Genomic DNA, 16637 nt, shown 5'->3' with positions numbered 1-16637 from the left:
ACATTAGTCCTGTCAGTCGATTAAAATATTTAATCATGACTAATCTGATGATTTTTCAGAGTTAATCAAGATTTCAACGTTAATTTGGGGACTGCAGATTCAATTTAGCTCTGTAGCTAATTCTGGGGAAGTCATTGACTGTCCATTGTCCCTGTTAAATAACATTTTAATAAATTAAATCAAGATTTACAGATTTTTAAATGTAATATAAACTGACTTAATATTTACTTTTTTATTAGCATTTAAAAAAAAAAAAAAGTCTCAAGAAAACAATTAAAAACTACATTTATTGAAAACTAAAACTAACTGTCTAAAAACAACGCCAGAAGATCAAAACTAAAATAACCTTGTGTTGTGGGTTTCCAGACCGCTGTTATGTAGTTAATGAAGTAAAAAAATATATATTAATAAAATATTTATACATCTCATCCAAGTTGTCATTTCATTTCTAACGTCTGATTATATTTAACACAACTTGATGCATCAAAACAGAAGGCTGTTTGCCCTTAAAAAGACATTTCACCAAACACAAAAAGTTATTTTGAGAATGCGTTTTTTTTCTCTATCCATTTCAAGTCAGTGGCGTCCAATTTTTAACCACTGACTTTCATTGTATGAAACAAACAAAACAAAAAAACAAACAGCTGAAACATTCTTCAAAATATCTTCTTTTGTCTTCTGCAGAGGAAAGAAATTCATACAGGTTTAGAATGTCATGAGGATAAGTAAATGATGACAGAATCGTTTTTGGTGAACTGTTCCTTTAATGTCTGTGAGCTTCATTTCCTGATGGTAAGTTTAAAGAGTGCTCTGCTTTTGACTCACAAACTGGATTCAGAACTCAGTTTTGAAAATGACATTGACCTACAACACATTTTCATGATCTACCAGTTAAGAATAGACTAATGCATATGTCCTCAAAGAGTTTAGAAGTGGAATCTTGTATGTGTGTGGAAATCATACAGCAGTGCTGGGCAAATAAATAAATAAAATAAATCCCTTTTGACGAGTTCCCACAATAATATGTCATATTAAACAAATATTGAGCTTGGGAAAAATATTTGATTTCAGGATCCTACACTGTAAAAAAAATGAACCTGTAACATTTACAGTAAAGAGGCCGATGTGGTAGCCAGCACTTTACCGCAAAAAAAGCATTTTCGGTTTCATGAGATTGAACTGTAATGTATGCGGAAAATTTTTTATAATTTACTGTTATAACGTTAAAACATAAAACCTTATTTCATGTTTCCATTATGTGCCATATAAACCTGGGGAACAGTTTTATATGGCACAAGGACCCTAAAGGGACCCTGGTAGGAATGACCCCCGACAGGGAAAAGGGGTGCGATAATTTAGACTAAAACATGCATTTTAATGCGTCATAAAATAAATTGTGTTTATAAGAGTAACAACGGTATCCCAATAAAGCATTGTCACCAAAATCTCACTCCAGTCTCCACCTAGACAACCAAAGATGGCAATCCTGGATTTAGATGTTGCTGGGTAATTTAAAAAAAAACTTCTGTTTTATTTTGTTTCAGAAACTCGCATTTATAAAAGGCCTATCTTGCTGTGTAATTTGAAAATTCTGTCATTACTCACCCTCATGTTGTTCCCAACCTGTAAGACCTTCGTTCATCTTCGGAACACAAATTAAGATATTTTTGATGAAATCCAAGAGCTCTCAGGCCCCTCCATAGAGGGCAATTTAAAACTTTCTAAGCCCAGAAAGGTAGTAAAAACTTTGTTAAAATAGTCCATGTGACTCCTGCGGTTCAACCTTAATTTGTGACGAGAATACTTTTTGTGCGCAAAAAACAAACAAAAATAACTTCAACAATTTCTTCACATCTGTGTCAGTCTCCTACGCTGTTGATGTAGTAAATACAGTACAGTGCTTCCAAATGACATCAGAGCTACGCCGGAACGCCGGCTTACCATTGGCCGAAGCTGATCATGTGAGCACCACGACGTAAACAGCGTAGGAGACTAACACAGATGTGGAGAAATTGTTTTTGTGCACAAAAAGTACTCGTCACTTTATAAAATTAAGGTTGAACCACTGGAGTCACATGGACTATTTTAACCTCTGGGATTTCATCAAAAATATCTTCATTTGTGTTCCAAAGATGAACAAAGGTCTCAAGGGTTTGGAACAACATGAGGGTGAGAAATTAATTACAGAATTTTCATTTTTAATTAAGAACTACAATTAGGTATCTTAACTCAAAATCAGTATTTGATATCCTTTTATTTACAATTTCTTGTGTTGGTGGGAGGGCAGTTTAAAACAATTGAATACAAAAGGACAGACACATTACTAGTTTCTCACAAGATCATCTCCATCACTTTCCCACTTCCTGAAAACACTTGAAACATCAAATTTGACTAGTAATGATGTCGTTGTCCATGTCTCCTTCTGTAAGGCCAGATGCTGCATTTGCATCCGAGATTTCACATTCAACACCTCGATCTGATCAACTGATTATTGAACACTTGAACGTCAGCATCACACTTATTCAGCATTTACATTCTGATCCTGATTCAGGCATGCAGTTGGTTACATGTTAAAAACTGTAATGATACCGATCAACTGATCCTTTGTCTTCATTAAAGCAACATTTAATCAGCAGAGAAGAGGAAACCAGATTCCAAGAGTGCTTGAACGTCTTAAAGAGGATTTATGCTGGATCATTTCATACGCATGACCTTACAAAGATGATAATTTAATCAAGTCTTCCAAAAGAGAACGCAGAAATATCAAATCAACAGCCTCATAAATATTTGGAGTATGTTCCCACTGTAGAACCAGACCCTCACCTGACTGTGCTTTTGGGGGTAGACTGCAATTTAAAAAAAAAAAGGGGGCAAAAAGTTAAATCTTAGAGAGAACAAGAACACCTACTCCAGTCTCTCCTGTAGCGTCCCGGGACATCTTGAGTGATGAGGGTGCATATTGCAGGCAGAGCGGTTTCTGACATGGCAATTCTGGTGGTAGTTATTTGTGAAAATATAGTCATTCACTTCAAGCCATGTGTAGTTCATGAATAATGCAACAGTCCCAGTCTTCACTCGTCCAGGTCCAGTGTGTTGAGCTCCTCCTCCAGTTCATCTAGGTCCTCCCCAGTAAAGAGGTTCTCGTCTACTGGCACCGCCTCTGCCTCCTCCTCCCCCTCCTCTTCTTCATTGGTTTCGCCGTCCTCCAACGAAGGGTCCTGGCTGTGTTCTCCGTTCTCCATGGCTCCGCCCGAGGCCTCGCTCAATTTATTGTCTGTAGAAACAAAACAGAAATCAGTGACCTCAGAAAGAAGCATGTCACAATAACAAATTTAGCTGGACGATAAATAGGCCAAGAAATTATTGCAATAAACTATAATATTGTTGTTCTGAGACCATTTTCATCTAAAATAATGATGGCATAATAATGCAGGTACACCGTTTCAAAGATCAATAATCTTTTATTTCTAAAGACTATTTAACACTGAAAACAGAAAGCATTTTAAATATACACAACAAATGAACAAAACAACCAAAACAAAAAAATGCACTTGAATAAACAGCTGGGAAAACTGCAACGGATGATTGTTTTAGGTAGCGCTGGGAATCGATACATTTTTTTTACTAATTAATCGCATTTTTTTCTGTAATTAATCATGATTAATCCATTTTTAATGTTTTGATATTGTAATAATTTCAGTTACTCTCCAAATTAATGTAGAAACAATTTATTGACAGCATATTTTAACCCTGCGGATGGCCCTGATGTTACAATTGTTTGCAAAACCTAATTTATGCACACAAATAAGTATATGTAAAAAAAGAAAATTATTAGGTCGTGTTTTCTTTGGGGGGGGACTCCTCAAGAGCTTTGAAAATGCTTACGCTACATCTAACGACATTGCACACTAGTTACACTCGTCAGAAGTAGCGCAAGCATTTTAAACTGCGAGAGGCACTACACTTTCCGTAAGTTGAATATGGAAGGCGAACGGCCAGAAGCTAGATAATTTACTTTATAAAGTTTTAAAAATGTATATAGGTGTTAATGAAAACTACCTTATGTGTAGTTGTATTCAAACATTTCAGTTATTTGAAGCAATAATTATTTTATAATAAATAGCAATTGAATATAATGGCTTGTTAATTTTAACCTCTAATATTATATTAAATGTACCCAATGAGAGGGTTCCCTTCCCTGTACAGCGTACAACAATATTTGAGAGATAGTTTTGATTTTCTGAAGGAAAAATAATCAGTAGATATCATTCTGAATAATTGCCTATCAGTTTTGGCGGACAAATTTAGAATCGGTGCCTCTCTCTTTTTCTTATATTGTTATTCTACACTGCAGCGCTTATTGAAACAATTGTACTGACACTGACCTCACAAATAAACATTAGAAATTAAACAGGTCATATGAAAGGGTTTAAAAAGACACATGAGAACAGAAGAAAACTAAATTGAGCTGGATGATGACACTAGTACTGTCTTCTGTACAGCTGCTTTACAGCTGAATCGACCTTGTTCATAATTGATGAATTTTGCTATCAACACTGCTGTTGAACTGAAGTGAATCAACATTGAACTGACTTGAGCACTTGTCTTCTGTAGAGCCGTATAAGCTGAATTTAACTTGTTTCATAATTGATTAACTTTATTGAACTGAACTGAACCAATACAAGTGATGCGAGCTAAATAAATTACACAATTGTCTTCTGTAGAGCTTTACAACAGAATTTGAATTCCTCATATTTGTTGAAGTTTGCATCATTGATCGTTATTTTTGTGTGTATATTGGTTTGTTTTAACAGTAAAGCGGAATTGAAACAATCTGTATAAATAATATAAAGCGCTATAGAAATAAAGGTGAATTGACTAGGAAGGAAGATGATCAGAAGCGCCTCACCATCTGTATCATTTGCAGGAGGAGCTCTGACAGAAAACCGGTCCGCTGACGCCACCGTTATACCCGCGTTATCCACCTCTTTAGGGATAAATCTAGCAATATCAATGTCCTGAACATCATCGGAGTCATCCACCTGTACAGACAATCATGTTAATAATGCTGAAAGACTTGAGAGAATTAATCTATTATTGAATTTAGTATTACATGCAAGTGCAACACATACAACAAAATTAAACATCACATGATTGATTTATGATAAAGTCCATTATTTGTATGTAAAATTTGTATATAATTTAAGTCTGAGCTAGTGGAGTGGTATTGCATCACCTCGTTAGAATATTCAGAGTCATCATCATCGTCATCATCATCATTAGCGTATTTAGTATCATCCGCCCCCTCATCGTCATCGTCAACAAGCTCAGGCCTGAACTCAAACACTTCCCTTCCACTGACCTGCAGGACATGAAACCATGAGATTCAACGCAACAGACGACAGCTTCAGAACAGCAAGAACGAGTCTTGAAGAACCAGGACACAGTAAAACAGCAGCAAATGCAAGATCTGAAAGCTTTACTGCCATCTTCTGGTCAAACCACAGCATCACCATCAAAATACAAATTTCATTCAGAGCCAAAACAGCTTTTTAATGCACACTACATTTTAAGAATAGGTTCCTCCAATCAGTATTTTAACTGACTGAGGAAGAATATCAGTGACAAGATTTTTACTCACTCCAAGCGCTCTGCCAGCATTGAAGTCGGCTTTCTTTCTCGCCATGTCCTGCTCTGCTCTAGCAAGTTTCTCTAGCCTTTTCCTTTTCTTCCAGGCCAAGAATGTTTCAAGAGTAATTCGAGTGACGTTTGCTCCCAGGGCAGATCGCTGCAATCATAAAAGCTGATCATTACAACATGAACATTTTTGATGAATCACTAACAGATCCAAGGAAACTGTTACTTCACAATCATGTTCTGCGACGCTGTTAAAAATCTCTTCGCTTCCTTCTCACCTCAGTCTCTATCAAATCCTCCAATGAGATCTCCTCCTCATTCTTCTCCTCTTTCTTCTTGTCTTTCTTCAGAACGAAGCCCACAGGAAGAGCGTGGCGGTACATACAGTTGTCGCCTCCGCCAGGACACACCCAAAACCAGCCGTATTTGTTGATTTCAATAGCATCAAGGAAATGCTTGCACACCTTTAAATGAATATTACTTGTTAATTTCCTTTTTTTGATTACAAATGAGAAAGAAACCACAACTCACCAGTCAAATCACATCAAACACTATACTATAGGGATGTGACGAGATCTCTGTCTCGTGTTTTCGCGAGGTGAAAAGCTGTCTCCTGTCATATTGTCTTGACCTGGTCATGACGGAGTGTGAGGGTGTAGTTAGGACAGAATATGGCAACGCTACGTTTACATTACACCTCTGCTGTAGTTTTGCTTTTTATAGAAATAAAAACAATTTAATTCAGGTGGATAACAGTCGCAAATGTCTATTTTAAAATGCGTATTCACCACCACCGCTCTCTATTCACAGAGTAGGCTCGATCGGGAAAGTGAAAAATAAACGGGAGCGCACATTCAAACACGATTTCAATACGTTACCGCTGTTTGAAAGCGGCTCCCAGAGGCACACGATTCGCGAATATCTCCCAAAATAAAAGCTCTCTCGTTGTAACCATCTCTTAGCTCTGAAACATGCTTGAAGAAAAATGTGGTCTCTATTTGCACTTTGAATATTGAGCACTTTGATTATGGTTAGTGTTTGCACTTAATATCTATGATCAATTTGTGTGAAGGAGTTCAGTTAGGAGGTCAAAAGAAGCTCATGTGCAGTTCTAAGGCCTGAAGAGACAATCATAGAAGAAAGAAACCAGTCAGTTTACCTTTACAGAGCTTGTTCTCTTTTACTGCATATGATAATTCATACTCAGAAAGTAGAACTGAAACGACATTCATTACTAGACTGGGTAAACCCAGCCTGATCTGCTGGCGATTTGATTTCGCCCTGAAACTCAGTCTGGAAACCTGTACATTCATTTCTACTGCTTCTGTTACACTTTTGCGGGAATCAATCACACGGGTTTAACACGATGACGGATAGAGAAGCGATAGGGGTTTTGGCCCTCTTGTGGTCTGATTGGTTGAGGGACTATCCAATTACGTACAGAGTCTTTTAATTTATGCTTGTTTATTACGCCTCTTGTGCAGTAGAAAATACATAGCAGACTCCCCAGACCAGGGGTGTCCAATCCTGCTCCTGGAGGGCCACTGTCCTGCAAAGTTTAGCTCCAACCCAAATTAAACACACCTGAACCCGCTAATCAAGGGGGTAGAAACTTCTAGGCTGGTGTGTTGAGGCAAGTTGGAGCTAAAGTCCTCAGGACCGCGGCCCTCCAGGACCGAGTTTGAACACCCCTGCCCCAGACCAATGTTCAATCTTAAATTGAGCTTGGTCTGGTGATAGTCAGACAAGTTCATTACAAGATGATGAGTTAAAATATTTCAAATGCACCTGCAAACAATTTTTCTAGTCATGCATTTCATCATTAAGGATTTCTTAAAAATACTACGTAAAATCTTCTCGTATTGTTCTTATGAACCCAATCTCGTGTCTCGTCTCGTGAGATAAGCGTCTCGTCACACCCTACTATACTATATCAACTATACTTCCTTCCAAAACTTACAATTTGAGTCTTCGCTTTCTTCTTTTCAGCCTCTCCATGCTTCTTGTTCACAACCTCCTCAAGTTTCTTTTCGTCCCAATTTTCCATGGTGTCTGCATTCAGAAATTAAAAGAATTTCAAAAAGCTTTTGAAACACTGGTTACATGTGATTAACTGCATTAAAACAATAACAGACCCCTTGACCAAAGAAATAGTTCCACTTTCCCAAAATCCAATAGAAACCTTGTTAAAACATGCTAAATGATCTGTTTTCAAATGTATTAATGTACATATTATGCATATTTTTAGCCCCATGAAAGTCCTATTGGACTGACCTTTCTCCAGCTCGTCATCTCTTCCGTCCACATATAAACTTCTTTTCTCACATTTCCTCTCCAAGGTGAGGTCATGAGAGAATTTACACTTATCACCTTTGGTGCACTGGCCTTGCTTAAAGAAAGCACATAGCACAGATTTGGGATCCACACCTGAAATTAAGCAGAATAACAGAAAATCATTAAGATGATCAAATATAGAACAAGCAATAGAACAAAATATACAGATGGGCAATGATCAAAGCAGGACAATCCTGCTTATCATAGAATTACTTAAATCTGGGAAAAATGAACAGTTGCATCTTGGGTGCGTTTCCCATACAACTATCCCATAATCCGCATATGTACTGAAATCTGTCTGTACATGAATGCAGCGTGCGGATCAGTTATCTAGAGCGCACACATACATGGTTTGTTCTTTGTGCATCAATTTAACAGACTCTCACGTGCTTACAGTACATCACCAAAATTGTGCTCTTCAGAAACAAATTGCAGAATACGACAGAGCTCGTGTTTTAAAGCAAAGCAAACACTGGAATGAATAATTCACTAAAAACGCAATGCGAGTCTCTATTCCCTCTGATATTTCTGATGTAATCAGCCTTGCCTTCTTTACATTAGCGCTGTTTTGGACTGTTTGAAGGAATTAGATTACTGTTTTTACGGCTTCTCACAAACAGAGAAGCAGAATCGGGTTAAAGAGTTAGAATGAAAATTTCATTCTACCAGGGTTACAGGTACTTGTAGATGCTGACTGTGATTGTGATAAACTTCCGACTTCTAAGATCATCTATATCAATACATATAGTCAATTTACATAAATTGTGGTTCACTTGGTAAGTATATTTGTATTATTTAAAGGGATAAATAGAGGATGATATTTTGAGGCGCAAAAAAGTACATCCATCCGTCATAAAAGATGACTCCAGGGGGTTAATAAAGGCCTTCTGAAGCAAAGCGATGCGTTTGTGTAAAATATCCATATTTAAAACGTTATAGACTAAATAACTAGCTGTGTGGACTATTTTTTTTATGATGGATGGATGCACAAAATATCATCCTCTATTCTCTGCTAATATAAAGCCTGGAAGAGCCAGGACCCAGGACAAACCTAGGATGGCTTGAGGGTGAGCAAATCATGGGGTAGTTTTAATTTTTGGGTGAACTAACCCTTTAACATATTTAATAATTGCAGAGTCATGTAATATTCAGCGTTTGCATATAACTGTTTTTGTGCAAGTGAGATGAATTAGGGCTGGGTATTGACACAAATTTCACAATTCGAATTCGATTCACAAGCTTTCAATTCGATTTTCAATTCGATTAAATTCAATGTTGATTATTTTGGATATGTATCAGGTATAATACATGGAAAATTTTCTCAAGGAAAACTAATTTCTGAACTAATGTTGTAAACTATGGGAGTCAATACTACACTAGCCTACTATACTAACTGATTTGTATACAAACACTTAAATGACACGAAATTATGTTTTTTTTTAAATAAAATAATAAAGTTATAATATTAACTTTACAATTACATAATCATAATTCTACTCCAATTCATTTTTGAAATATAAACATTTAAAGGTTGGCTGTCAAAAACTTGCCAGATTTATTAAATATTGAAGAACACTGACAATGAATAGCCTATGTAATGTGGTGCATATAATTAGCAAAATGCTCCTCTCAAGAGTTAATTTTTCTAGCTGACTAACAAGTTTATGGACACTGGATATGTTTTTTCTGAGGTAACGTTACGTGACATTATTTACTTGAAAGCCGTTTTACTTACATCTTTCTGCGGTTGAAACACTGATTGAGCGATTCTATGTGACATGATACGGATTTCGGTAAGTTGTCCTGTATCTTTTAACACACTTTCAGAAGCTCATTCGTGTTTATTTCGCGCTGTTACTGGTATTAAAGCGGAAGAGAAGATACGTTCATGTTTGCTCCGCGCTGCTGGTTCTCTTGAGCTGAGCTGCGGCAGACCGATCTCACGCCACAGCGCCAAAACGGTTTTATGTTTTTGAATTTCGTAAAAAAAAAAAATAAGACAAATCGATTCTTGGGATTTAATAATCGATATTGTTTTGTAAAAGTGAGAATCGATTAAAAGCGAGAAATCAATACTTTTTACCCAGCCCTACTTAATATCCTAATGATTTTTGGCATGAACGAAAAATGTATAATTTTGACCATACAATGTACTGCTGGCTATCGCCACATATATACTTGTGCGACTTATGACTGGTTTTGTGGTCCAGGGTCACATATTTACTCTAGAACTACAATAAGCAGCATGTTCACACAGTACACACATTGACTCTGCACCTTTCAACACTGGACCGGAGAGGTGTCAGTAAATAAATGGCAAAACAAAAGTAACATGTGCTACTTATTTGTTATAATTTAAAAAATTATGCATTACTCTGCTAGATATTTGAAAAAAAAAAGTGTTCTGATTAAGTAACTTGTGTAACCCCGAACACTGCGTGCGTGTGTGGGGGATAAAATATATATTGTACTGCATTCAAGCTTATTATTTTGCTCAAGAGCAAGTCATACAAACAAAAACTATTTGTGTAACCACAGATCATTCAGCTGTAGTTTCAAACAGACAACATAATTTTTGAATCGCTAAACTATGTTGATTACGACCATCGATGACTAACAATGATTTTGGGAAACACACCCCTGATTAAAATTAAGCTGCATGATTCAAAGAAAGGTTTAAAATAAAGTTGTGTCCCTCATTCAAAGGTCCAGTTACCTTTGGCGACTTTCTGAGCTGCCACCACTGGCTTAAAGAGCTCGTTCAACTCAGACAACTCCTTCTTCTTGTCTTCCTTCTTTTTGTTCTTATCAGTTTCGGCCTACAAATAAAACAAAACACATCACAAACCTTCGGGACATTGGTCTGGAAATGCAGACTTAGGATAAGAACACTAAAATCAATGTTACGATCATTACCTGCCGAGCATTTTGCTGTCCACTCTTGACCTGCTGTGTTACAGCTTTAATGAACTTCTGTTGTTTAGCACCTTTTTTGTTTTTAAGTCCAAAGGTTTTATCCTGTCAGAAACAAATTCAAATTCACAGTGACATTTTAAAAGCAGCCCATACTAAAACAAACAAGTTACATAATCAGATGATAACATGTAAAACAGCACAACTTTGTCATACAAAAAAATGAGACCATATTAACAGGCATATTGCTTCAAGCAAGTCATTTCTTATAGAATATGTATAATTAATAATGAACACAAAGCACAAAAGAGAGATTTACCTCTAAAACTGAGTAATGAATAAGCAACATAAAAGTATTTTCAGATCAAGGAAGAGGAGTCTGAAAACCTAGTGAACAACCTAACAGTTCATTGTGTCACATTCAAATCAAACCTACAAACTATTGATGGTTAAAAATGCTGTCTAGATGAGCAGTTCACTGGGTTCAGACACAGCCTGAATGTGGCTTACTAGCAAAAGACTTTGACTCCATTCAGTAATTTCCTCTTTAATCACCACTAAATCGACCATAACGGTTTGACAGCTTAGCCTAACCCTATTAAACAAACATATGGTTGCTTATGCTGTCATTTCATTCATTTTAGATTGTACATTTCATTAAAAGCAGCTGGAAGGCGCTAGAAAGTGAATCAGAGCACAAGGCCCAGCGTTCAGCATGCTGCATGAGTGCTAAACGCCGCAAATTTCACCTCAATGATCTTCTCTTTTTTCTTCTCTTGGGTTTTCTTACTGCCTGTAGCTGGAGCTGGCTTTTTCGGAGGCATGTCGCTTAAGACAATCCAGTATAAAATTGAAGAAACCTTGACGCCGTATGTGTAGCGCCGTATGTCCACAGGTAAGCGTAGGCTAACCACACTAGCAGCCGCAATGCATCCTGGGAGGTAAGGGCGCGCATGATGTGAGCGCACGTGGCATAACAGAGCCATCTAGCGGTTGAGGCCGAAAATTCTGTCCCTGTTTTTTATTTGTGGATCATTACTATCAAGTGGCACTTTCGACTAGGCCTACTTGAAACCATGACAAAAGACTTCAAACTACGTTTAATCTCAGTTATACTGAAATAAGGATCTGATATATAATTTTTTGTAATTATATATCAATTATATATGTAATTATTTGGTAATGACATTTTTCATTGTTTATAGAAAAAAGCTAGATAGGCTTTGCTAAGGCTTTCTGACACAATTAACTTAAATATATATATATATATTTTAACGTTTGGTAATAGTAATAGGCTAAACTATTGTGGAACAGAGTTCTTTGTTGTATAAAACAAATTCTAAAAAACGATTGGCAATCTGATTTTTAAGTTCTTATAGATTTTGAATTTATCACTTTTATTTATTAAATAGGTAGAGAATTGGGTATAGGACAATAAAATGTAACCTTTTTAACAAAAAAGTCATTAAAGAGACGATATAAAAATATATTATGACCATGAAGTCTCTTAAAACTATATATATATATATATATATATATATATATATATATATATATATATATATATATATATATATATATATATATATATATATATATATATATATTTGTGAATTATCATTTAAATCCGACAATTTTTATTATTATTTTTGGTTATGAATTAACATCTCAGGAAAATATTATGGGGTTTCTAATCAAAATATGACTTTCTTTTACAAAACAGGGCATTGATTTCACACATGTCCTCAATAGAGGACACTGGGACTTAAATGTTTATCAGGTATTTTAGGAGACACAAGTGAATAGGGAAAGAAATTACATATCTATGTTCCTATAAAATATTAGATATTATTATGAAAATGTTGCCAACTATTACTCCCATTATTACACTTCTTTTTTTACATGTAGCTCCAACAACACATGAATATGCAAATTAGATACATTGCATTGAATGGGAAAACCCATGTGTGGCCATTTTACATATTGCATAAAGTAAAATGGTATATCATCAATTCATTCAGTTATATCTTTCATAGTTGAGAATCATCTTTAAACAAAGTTTGATTGGAAAAAAAAATCCTAAAACCTGAAAATTGATTGAAAAAAAAAAAAAAATCCCATTGTGTATACATTTCATGTCATTTTTTTTTTAAACAACCGAGTCCTGGTGTCCACTTACCAGGACATAGCATAACATATGAATAAAATATCATAAGAAATATGTTTCTTATGCTCAATGCAATGACATGTTTTCCTGGGTCCTTAGGAGGATTTATTTCCTCACTGACCAGAGTGTGATGCTCATATGCAGCATGTATGATTAAACGCAATGTCATTTATAGGATGGAGAGAGGTTTCTGTGAGATTAACTGATAAGCACACCAATAAATGAAGAGGAAGACGCCTCAAGCGATATCATTAGGCGCTGATTGGAATTATCAACATCACACCAAATGTGTTCCCCTTGTCAGTGTGATGAATAGTGTCTAATCACAAATGGACACCCTGCTGTAAGTAGCCATCATTAACTCTGGCAGTTTTTACAAGCAGTTCTCTTTCTCCTCCTGCTGCATATCAGATCCTCCTGTCCACGGCAAATAGAGAGGCAAGTTGATGAGTCTTCTGTTAGTTAACTTTGCCTCAGGTGCTCTAGAAGAATTTGTGGCTCTCTAGTCTCAAAAATACCTCAGATACTCACAAATACTGGAGGTGCTTGGAAAGAGAATGTATTTCTATTGAATTTTTATTTATGCAATACGTCCGGTCTGTGCATTTCTTTTCGATTAGTTGATTGAGTTTATCTCTGCATATTTTATATAGTGTGCAGACCGACAGTTTAATCTTGTAAAGTCTTGTGCTGAGCAGCTCATACTGTATAGACTGTCGCACCTTTTGCATTACATTACTATTCTGCCGATTCAGCAGATGGATGGTAGTCTGTTGCAACAACACTCTACCCTGTGAGAAATCCAACAGGGAGAGGTGAGATGAACACACATGCTTGAGTAACAAAGACAATAACAGATACTGAAATAAATCTACTCATTCATTATATTAAGTGGTGCTTAAATGTGTGAAATAATTCTGATGATGTTGTCTGGAATGTTTTTAGGCTTCTTTTGTAGTTTTAAAAATAAGTTTAATTTCTGATTTAAGCCTATTGTATCATAACTTCTTTTTTTTAAACTTTAGTACTCTGGCACAAAATGTAATTTTTACACATCAGGCAGCATCTTGCTGTTATCAGGAGGATGTCATCTTATCTTACTTTTATTATGTTGTTCCAGGGTCAACTATGATTTGTAATATATTGCATAAAATATTAACTATTTTTGGAGTGGCAATTTATTTAGAAATATTCCATAATTGTTTCTTCATATTTCCTTTGCAATTTCCATGCCACCATTATATATTTTGTAATATATTGACTAAAATATTAACTCTTTTTGGAGTGGCAATTTATTTAGAAATATTCCATATGTTTCTTCATATTTACTTTGCAATTTCCATGCCACCACTATAAATTATTTGTTTAATATATTGCCTAAAATATTTACTCTTTTTGGTGTGGCAATTTATTCAGAAAAATTCCAGATATTTATTCATATTTACTTTGCAATTTCCATCCCACCATTATATATTTTGTAATATATTGCATAAAATATTAACTCTTTTTGGAGGGAAATTTATTTAGAAATATTCCATATGTTTCTTGTACTTTGCAATTTCCATGGCACCATTATATATTTTGTAATATATTGCATAAAATATGAACTCTTTTTGGAGTGGCAATTTATTTAGACATATTCTATATGCTTCTTCATATTTACTTTGCAATTTCCATCCCACCATTATATATTTTGTAATATATTGCATAAAATATTAAACCTTTTGGAGTGGCAATTTATTTAGAAATATTCCAGATGTTTCTTCATATTTACTTTGCAATTTCCATCCTATCATTATATATTTTGTAATATATTGCATTAAATATTAACTCTTTTTGGAGGGCAATTTATTTAGAAGTATTCTAGATGTTTCTTCATATTTACTTTGTAATTTCCATCCCACCATTATATATTTTATAATATATTGCATAAAATATTAACTCTTTTTGGAGGGCAATTTATTTAGAAATATTCCATATGTTTCTTTAAAATGATAGATTTTGAAGAGTTTAGGTACTGAAATAACAGTAATGCCCACTAGGGGGCGGTCAGGCTCTTTTATAAGTATAGTAACTCATAATAATTTGGCCCAACCAATAAATAAATAAATAAATAAATAAATAAATAAATAAATAAATAAATAAATAAATAAATAAATAAATAAATAAATAAATAAATAAATAAATATTTTTTTTCCCAAACCAACAGACCTCTCTGCACACTTCAGTTATTTTATTAACTTTATGATATTCTCTGCACTGATGTCAACAGTGCTACTATATAAAGTGCTTGCTGACTAGCTACATCAACGTTACACAGTAGCTACACACTAATAGTCGCGCACACTAACTATAACAGTCATTGCATTCTAAAATATAAATTGCCTATAGCCAAAACCATGGCATTACTGAACTGTGTTTAGTTTCACTTTCATGAACTTTTAGTTTGTATTTGTCAGTGACCTGTTTCCTGTTTCTTTTGTTTCTAGTTTCCCGCCAGTCCTGCTCACTTCAGTTGTACGGTATTGTTACGTTACTTGTTTTATCATTTGTGGTTTACTTGTGTTTGTTTTATTAAATACCTTTGTTTTAGAACCTTTTGCATTGTGTTTTTACTTTCCATAGACATAAATTATTTTAAACTGTATATTCAATACTCGTACACTTACCCTACGCCTAAACACAAAACTTTCTGCATTTTTAAAAAACATCACTTATGACTTATAAGCTGTTTTCGTTATGTGGACCAAAAATTGTCCCCACAAGGACAAGGACTTCGGATATAGCCATCTTTGTGGGGACATAATGTTTACTAAGCCACACACACACACACACACACACACACACACACACACACACACACACACACACACACACACACACACACACACACACACACACACACACACACACACACACACACACACACACACACACACACACACACACACACGTCTGCAATATTCAATAAAATAATAATTTTCTGAAAGAATAAGGTGAATGAGTTGTACCTGTGAATTGTTCACAATAAGACCAAAATGTAGGCCTAGTAAAAAACAAAAAAACAAACAATCAGTATATTTTGATTTAATGTTGCCTTTAATAATAAAATGTTGTTGATATGTAATACATAAGACATGCAAACTTGTAGCTACTTCTAGCCTTTTGCTACTTTGAGTGATATTGAAGAATTCCTAGTATTTAATGGCCAAGTGTCAGATGCTATATAGCTATCCATCAAGGCCATTTGTATAAACGTCAAATAAATCACAAAGTGAACCAACTTAAAATCAAATAAATAAACAAACTCAACTTAATTTGATTTTCGCACATTAGCATAAAGCTATAAACTGAATGAAATGGTTTGGCAATTCATTGGGTGGGGGTAATAAATACTAGAGAAAATCACTCATGCTGCCTTTATGGCACAGTAAATTATCCAAAGCTTTCTGCAATGTCCTCCTGGCTCAGCGCAGTGCGCAATAACCCACAAAACCCTCTGCAATATTTATCAGCATACACACTGCCGATGTGGCCAAGTAAAGTGCAGAGTAGCAGAACACAAAAGAATGTCATTCATTGCATG

The 16637-nt window shown here is 35.2% G+C and overlaps 1 protein-coding gene across 1 annotated transcript; it reads right to left on the bottom strand.

Annotated features, from left to right (window-relative positions):
* Positions 1–2236: 2236 nt before the first annotated feature.
* zc3h15 (zinc finger CCCH-type containing 15) lies at positions 2237–11813 on the bottom strand. The gene is made up of 10 exons (XM_079820876.1): positions 11634–11813; positions 10888–10989; positions 10688–10790; positions 7912–8064; positions 7598–7689; positions 5916–6101; positions 5642–5788; positions 5237–5362; positions 4910–5042; positions 2237–3274 (listed from the first exon to the last, which is right to left on the bottom strand). The coding sequence occupies exons 1-10, from the start codon at positions 11706–11708 to the stop codon at positions 3072–3074; spliced, it is 1320 nt and encodes a 439-aa protein (XP_079677002.1). The 5' UTR covers positions 11709–11813; the 3' UTR covers positions 2237–3071.
* Between the last annotated feature and the right edge of the window lie 4824 nt (positions 11814–16637).

The sequence above is a fragment of the Gobio gobio genome, assembly GCF_949357685.1.
Source record: "Gobio gobio genome assembly, chromosome: 7".
Lineage (NCBI taxonomy): Eukaryota > Metazoa > Chordata > Actinopteri > Cypriniformes > Gobionidae > Gobio > Gobio gobio.
Note: the sequence above shows the minus strand (reverse complement) of the source record. Positions and strands in the feature narration are given on the sequence as shown.